This window comes from Drosophila hydei, unplaced genomic scaffold (genome assembly GCF_003285905.1).
Source record: "Drosophila hydei strain 15085-1641.00,03,60 unplaced genomic scaffold, DhydRS2 tig00008116-arrow-pilon, whole genome shotgun sequence".
Classification (NCBI taxonomy): Eukaryota; Metazoa; Arthropoda; class Insecta; order Diptera; family Drosophilidae; genus Drosophila; species Drosophila hydei.
Genome location: NW_022045829.1, coordinates 2,587,094 through 2,595,083, shown reverse-complemented (window position 1 = coordinate 2,595,083; position 7,990 = coordinate 2,587,094). Strand labels below are relative to the sequence as shown.

At 38.8% G+C, this 7,990-nt stretch overlaps 1 protein-coding gene across 2 annotated transcripts in view; it reads right to left on the bottom strand.

The window, feature by feature from the left end:
- Window positions 1–283: 283 nt before the first annotated feature.
- The window catches only part of LOC111594148, a 48,813-nt gene continuing 41,106 nt past the window's right edge, over window positions 284–7,990 (bottom strand). The window contains exons 5-8 of one of the 2 annotated variants that reach the window (XM_030224661.1): window positions 4,549–4,682; window positions 1,455–1,577; window positions 1,184–1,385; window positions 284–1,036 (exon numbers count right to left, since the gene is read on the bottom strand). In XM_030224661.1, the coding sequence (XP_030080521.1) occupies window positions 684–1,036; window positions 1,184–1,385; window positions 1,455–1,577; window positions 4,549–4,682 (812 nt within the window). In that variant the 3' untranslated portion in view covers window positions 284–683. The remainder of the gene's footprint in view (window positions 1,037–1,183; window positions 1,386–1,454; window positions 1,578–4,548; window positions 4,683–7,990) is intronic. The other variant, XM_030224662.1, reaches the window with a different exon arrangement.

Here is a 7,990-nt window from a genome sequence, read left to right as displayed (position 1 = left end):
AAGTATGCATGTAGGCATGTATGTATGTATTTATGTACGTGTATCTGTCTGTATATAACTTTATATGTTACATATAAATATCAATCATTTATTTATGTATGTATATAAATAATTTTGACTTTCGTTATATAAATATAAATATATATATTTATTTATATATATATAGATAGATATATATATATATATATACATATATATATATGTAAATAATGTAATTGTAGAGAAACAAAGTGAAAAGCTTAGCACATTTTTTTAACTCGTTTTCGTTTTTTCTTAGGTTTCTTTTTCGTATATTTGGTTTTCATAGTGTCTAAATCAAAAAGAGTGAACCAGTTCGCAAGTGGTTCCGTTTTATTGGCTCGGCTCGGCAAACAAAGTAATTCAGTTTGTATTTAAGGAAACCTAGCGATAGGCTCTAGTTTCTTCTTCTTGCCAAAGAATTTTTTATTTCTTTTTTGTGTTTTAAATGCCTTCGAAATGACTTTTTTGAGCTAGCTGAAACTGTTGTCTGTTTGTGTTGAGGATTAAATATTTTAGATACATTTAGCAGTTGCTTGCTGTTGCCTAGGGCTGAAGCCTACTTTGCTGCCTGCTGCCAGTTGCTGCCGCTGCTGCTGCCGTTGCATTGTCTCCTTCCGCTGTTCCTCCCTGAAGTGTGGCACAAGAGTTGCGTGACAATTGAATCATGTTAATTGCCTGATGCATCTGCTGCATCCTTTGCTGCATCCTTTGTTGTTGCTGCTGCTGCTGTTGCTGCTGCTGTCCGTGCAGCTATGCGCCCGCAGGCCTTTGCTCCACTGTAGGTCCTGCTGCGCCCGCATGTGCCTGTGCTTTGTAATCGGCGCCAGCTGCGACACTAATTGCCTGGCCAGCGACCAGCTGAGCAGCGCCAGCAACGTGGCAGCCATGGCCGTCGGCGCCAGCGACGCCGTTGAGCTGGAGGAGGAGCTAACGCCTCGCCAAGCGGCGCCGCCATCCTCTAAACCATCCGCTCCGTCATCTTCTTCGCCTGAGGGTACAAAATGAAAGAGAAAGTCTAGCGAGAAATAGAAAAATGCAGGCCATGTACTCTTTTGCTGTTGTTGTTGTGATTGTTGGAGATGTTGTTGCTGCCACTGCTGTCTTTTGTCTAGGTGCATGTGTGTGCTAATTGGCTAACAGAAAAACTAGAAGAGGAACTTACCCTGCAGCTGGGTCAGGTAGCTGTTCTTCTTGCTGTGGAACTGCTCGTCCTCGTGCAGCGTATACTGGTCATATATCTCATCGGCACTCACGCGATTCCCGCTGGCACCGTTGCCGCCATATTTGCCAAATGGATCCGCCTCCAAAATGGTCTTCTCCGTCGTCTTCCAGTACACATCGTGCAGCTGTGCACTGCAGCGTAGCTATAGACATATTCGATCCTTTATTAGGGCGCTCCAATCAAATTGATTATATTTTTATTGCTTATTTACCTTCAGTTTGCCATTCTCAAAGTGCTGATCGGTCACCACGAAGTGTATGCCCACGATTGAAGTCTCCATCTCGTTGCGTGTATCACGAAGTATTTTATGATGTCGCACGTGCGAGGGATTTACCTGAAAGGTAACAGGTAAATACATAAGTCTAACTAAAAGTCTTTCCTCAACCTGCAGCTTGTTAGAGCACAGACATTGACTATATATTGTACATTTTATTTATTTTACATATGTATTAAATTGTTTTTGCATATTGTAAACAATTTTATATATATACTGTGAAAAATTCGATCAACTTCCTCACAAGCAGATCAAAAAATCAATATATATATGTATATATATTTATATACAACTGTAATACTCTTAGCAAATAACTATTGTCATTAAAACTTTTAACTTGTTCGTGTCCCAAATGTCAAACATTTCTATGAAAATTTCCATTTCTAAGATTTGCTAACTTCTTGGGTTGCTTTCCATTAAAATTCCACTTTATAGTGCAGCTTTTGAGCGCTGCCGAACATAAGCAGCTTATAAGTCAAGGATCTTATTTCTTTGCCTAAACAGTTTACCTAATGTTTAATTTGGCATAAAGTTCTGCTACATGGCGCAACGCATGGCAAATCATATAATAAACGCAGCCAGCTAAATAATTAGCTTACACCCACACACACACGCACAGAGGCACACTCATGCTATACACACACCTCTACAGTTGGGGCACTTCGAGCCTCAGTCCATGGCAAACAATGCTCATTGATGGCGTATAATAGCGGAAGCAACAACTACGGAGCACGGAAACGTTGCCAACAAAACAAAGCGCAAACACACACGAAGGCATCCACACACACACACACACACATATATATATACATATATATATGTATATATACTCACATCTATACACACACACATAGAGAAAACCGCAATTGCGCGTTGGCAGCTAAAATGGCGTTTCACATGAATTTCTTGGTTCAGGATTGAGTTGCCTTTGCTTCTGCCTCAGCTTCTGGTTTTGCCTTCTGAATTGAATGCATTTGGTGTTCGCTCTCGTCGATTGATTGGAAATGCAGTTCTATTCCTGAAATCCCAATACACTCTTCACTCTGCGCCACAGAACTTGGCACAAGAAACCCACAAACAATTAAATTGTAAATTGCAATATAATATTGATTACACTGCTAGAAAATTGTAGTTAATTTGAACTTCATATCGATTTCTATGCTTCTAGCGAGTACAAATGGAGATCTTTGGCTAACAAGTTGCAAGGTACGGCATTATTATAAGCAAAATAGAAACAGCTTTAAGAATTTATTATTGTTTACATTTTTTTCTTTCCCATCTCTCCCTTATCTCTATATAGTTTACATGTTGTCTCTTTCTCTGTTGTTCTCTATTTGATTCTCTCTCCTATCTCCTATCTCCTATCTCCTATCTCCTATCTCCTATCTCCTATCTCCTATCTCCTATCTCCTATCTCCTATCTCCTATCTCCTATCTCCTATCTCCTATCTCCTATCTCCTCTCTCCTATCTCCTATCTCCTATCTCCTATCTCCTATCTCCTATCTCCTATCTCCTATCTCCTATCTCCTATCTCCTATCTCCTATCTCCTATCTCCTATCTCCTATCTCCTATCTCCTATCTCCTATCTCCTATCTCCTATCTCCTATCTCCTATCTCCTATCTCCTATCTCCTATCTCCTATCTCCTATCTCCTATCTCCTATCTCCTATCTCCTATCTCCTATCTCCTATCTCCTATCTCCTATCTCCTATCTCCTATCTCCTATCTCCTATCTCCTATCTCCTATCTCCTATCTCCTATCTCCTATCTCCTATCTCCTATCTCCTATCTCCTATCTCCTATCTCCTATCTCCTATCTCCTATCTCCTATCTCCTATCTCCTATCTCCTATCTCCTATCTCCTATCTCCTATCTCCTATCTCCTATCTCCTATCTCCTATCTCCTATCTCCTATCTCCTATCTCCTATCTCCTATCTCCTATCTCCTATCTCCTCTCCTATCTCCTATCTCCTATCTCCTATCTCCTATCTCCTATCTCCTATCTCCTATCTCCTATCTCCTATCTCCTATCTCCTATCTCCTATCTCCTATCTCCTATCTCCTATCTCCTATCTCCTATCTCCTATCTCCTATCTCCTATCTCCTATCTCCTATCTCCTATCTCCTATCTCCTATCTCCTATCGCCTATCTCCTATCTCCTATCTCCTATCTCTTATCTCCTATCTCCTATCTCCTATCTCCTATCTCCTATCTCCTATCTCCTGTCTCCTATCTCTCATTTATCCTCTCCCACCTCTTCTATCTCTCTCATCCCTCCCATCTCTCCCATCTGCCATCTCACTTATTTACTATATCTCCCCTCTCCTTTCTCGTATTTTTTGTCTCCAATTTCAAATGGTTTTTAAAAGTTTAAGCTTCATATTCATTCATTTAGCCGCAACCGCAGCCAGAACCAATGCAATCCGCTCAAATGCCATTCCATTATCCACCTCAACTGCACATGAGCCACATATACTATAGGCAAACATGCGCCACAGATATGCAGTTCATTATGCACAGGACTTGGCTGAAGTTATTTTAATGAGCTTCAATAAACAAGTGCGTTGAATTGTGCGAATCATGACAAAAATATCGTTGCATACATTTTGGCAAATTAGTTGAGCCCAGAAAACCGAAAGCCAAACCGAAGGCCGAAAGTCAAATGTGTGAGTTACGCCCCAATGCACTTGCTGTGTCTGTTGCGAGAGGGGCGTGGCTGAAAATTGTGTGTGCAACTGAAGAGTTTGCAGCGATGTCATTTTTAGCCGCATTTTCATGTCCGCTGCGTGCATAAAATTTCACTAAATTAGTTGAGCCGTAAAATAGGGCGTAATGGATGGGGCGTGGCATAACAGACAGGGAATCGTTGACTATGTGAGTATGTTTGCCCGGTAATTACAGGGCACACACACACCACTCACACACATTCACACACTCTTGCATAAATTACACACACACACACACACCCACGCACAGCTGACGCTTAAAAACAAGAAAATTGTGTTTTTGCATAATTTGGGACTCACCTCTTCATTATTCACCGTCCATGTGAGATTGGCCGCCGGCCGAGAGTGCCGCGATGTGCAATTGCCACGCAATATGTCGCCGACCCGATATCGCGGCCGGATCCCGGTTATGAATGGCGCATTGTGCGGCGTCTCTGTAAATGCATTGCAAAATGAGAGATGACTGTAAGGTTTTTTTCTTCTTTGTTGTTTTTCTTTTTTCCGGCACTAGTTATGTGCCCCTTGGCCAACTTTGGTCGCCCACACATGGCCATCGACTGTCACGGCGGTCAAATCCACCCATTGTCCATGTGCCCCAAAGGTCTTCATGTCTGGCTATTTTTAAGGCCTTCATTTCGCTGCTATTTTCATTTTTTGTTGTGCGTGTGTTTGTGTGTAATGACAGTAGAGGTCAAATCTCTGCGGTTTCGCGGTCCATAATTGAAATGCTTTTGTAAGCCTGCACGCATGCAGCGCTCATGGCTCTGCTGCCATGAATGAGCCACGAATTCCGATTGTGAACACGACAGAAGTCGTTCCGTTTCAAATGTCTGTATGTTCTCTGCACAGGAAGGCTCTAACAAACAGGCTGGAACCGCTTTGCCATAACACTGAAGGGCTTATGAGCAATCTGTAAGCTTGTCTTTGCTTTTCTCTTCAGGCTTATTAGCACAAAAGTTGGCTTGGAACTAGTTTCAAAAAAGTTCAGAAACTGAATTTCGGTTTAGAGAGATCTTCGAAAATGTAGATTTGAATTGCATATGCATTCATTTTGAACCAGTTTCTATCAGAAATGAATCGTTGCAGTCAAATATAATTCATAAACAATTTAAATCTGATTCATGAAACAGTTTTAAAGTGTCTCAAATCATATGCAAATCAGCTTCAAGTTAAAATTGAAGCAAACATACCTCAGTTTGTGAGCAGATTTAAATAAAATATGAAGCAAATTGAATTTTAAAAAATTTAAAAAGTTGTAATCCCAGCTCACTTGTGAACCAGTTTCAAAACAATTGCTCATCTAAGCTTAAAAGTGTTTCTGAAAATGCTCAAAACTTGGCTTTCAAGCAAAAAAGTTCACACTGATTCCTGAGTAAGCTGTAAGCCAGTTGCAGCTTGAATTGTTCATTTTAAAACTAGTTCAGCTCATGAATTTTATGCAATTTGAAATGCATTTTAACCTAAATTGAATCAGTTTCAGCCAGAGTCAACTATTGGAAGCCATCAAATAGCGATTGGCATTTGTGCATTCAAATAACCTAAGTATGATAAGTAAGTACAATATCACGTGTGCTGATGATGCACCCAAACGACAATTCAATGCAGATGATGCAACAAACTCGACTATAAATAAGTATTTTTCTACTTTTGCATCAAGTTGCTGCAAGTCAGACGGAAAGACGAGCGGCAAGCGACTGTCTAATTCCAGGACAAGGCTGTCATATGTGAACAGGACATGCCCGACCGAGTTCAATTGGACGGGCCAAAGGGACGCCGGACTTGAGCCGATGTCAAGAGTCAAGAGGTTAAAGACCCAACGAATGCCAAAGCTATCTCTGTCTGTGTCTGTGTCTCTCTCTCTCTGTGTGTGTGTGTGTTGGGCGTAACTTAAAAATAAACTTCCAGCTCGTATGTGCGGTCGTATTCAAGCAGACGAAACACAAACAAATTTGTTGGCTCCAGATGAAGATGAAGATATTTAAGCAGCCAAACAAAACTAAGAAATGTATAGAAAAAGCACTCGCAAAACGTTTGAGATGGTCAACAAACTCTTAGACCCAAGTGTGAGTGGCAGCGTCTGAGGGTGTGACTGTGAGTGGGAGTGAGAGTGTGACTGTATGTGTGTACGGATGATTGGTTTAGAAGCTTTGCCAAAGTAGGGGCTCAAATTGGCTGCTCGCCCGCCGTGGCAAACTTTGGTCGTGTCTATTTCATGTTTATATGGCCATATATATGTATATATAAATATATATCTGGGTGTTTGTATATTTCTCAGTCTGTGTGCATTTCCAATTGGAAGCAATTGGTATGTGTGCGGCAATTGGACCAACCGCAAGCCAACAAAACGCAGTCAAACACAGTGGAGCCCCACATTATCTTGTTTTCTGTTTATGGCCAAACATTTGTGGCATACATCATTAAATGCTGCAAAGGTTTATCACAGTTTGCTTAGATCATATAATTAATTATTATAATATCTTTTAATAGCCCAACGTTTATGAGCAAAGCAGCTGTGCGTGCATTGAACTAGACAAACGTCTGAGCACTTTTATAGCAAGCGACTTGGCACATAATAAAATATTTATTGTTATGCTTAGCATATTGTTAATAAGCGCTAACAAGATCAAGTATGAAAAGTTTTTAAAGACTTGACTTGATAATTTTCAAATAAAAACCTTTATGATACTTCTGAAAAGTATCTCTTTAGTAAACAAGAATCTTTTGAAGTAATTGAAGTAATTAAAAGCTTGAGGCAAACTCATGGATAGACTTATAGTAAGTCGGCAAGAGTTTAAAGATTGCTTAATGAATTAATATAAATTCATTTTGAGAGCCAACTTTAATATACATACAACTATAAAAGTTAAAGTTTTGCATTTAACCAGCTCTTCCTTTTATGAATTAAACATCTGTCTTTGAGCGTAAACACTTGACTGCGGGACCTTAACAGATGTCGCCCGAGCTGGTACTCTAGACAACCATAATTTGTTATGAATGAGAATATTTTTATGGCCGTCTGCTTATTAATGTAATGTGTCTGCTGTCTTACCATAAACTGTCTTGAATTTGTCTAGCATAAACAAATTGCAATAAAACAATGATTAAACAATAATTGTTGCTAAATTAAGCAAATGCTTAGCTTCGGACAGATTAAAACATTTTTAAAAAATATAATCATTGAATATATTAAATAGCTAAAAAAATTAAAAATAAAACACGTAAGTAAAAAAATTAAATTAATGCAGTTTATTGCTTTTTTTTTGATTAAAAATTTTTTATGTCTTCAACCAGTTTATTATTTTGTTGTTAACTGATTTAAAAACAAAAAAAAATAACAATAATAAAATAAAAAATTATTTTTGTTATTTAAAAATCAATTTATTAGTCCAATATGTAAGTTTTTTTTTCAAAATAGTTTTGTTTTATCTGCCCGCAGAAATAGCCATGTCAAGCCCATTGCGCTACTCAAACCATTCGTATTCTTCCCCAAGCTCATCTAAACAAAAAATAAAAACATATTATTTCAGGGTAGTCAGAGTACATTGTTTTAATTAAGTTTATATAATAAAGTACGTGTGTATATATTTAACTACAAATCTATTGTCTTGATAAAAGTCAGCTTAAAATTCAGAGGAAATCGTTGATCAAGTTCGACTGTTAACCTAAAGCAGCTCAGTTTTATATATGCAAAATCAGTGAGTTATTAAATTATTTCAATCCATATAGAGCATAAATAGTGAAT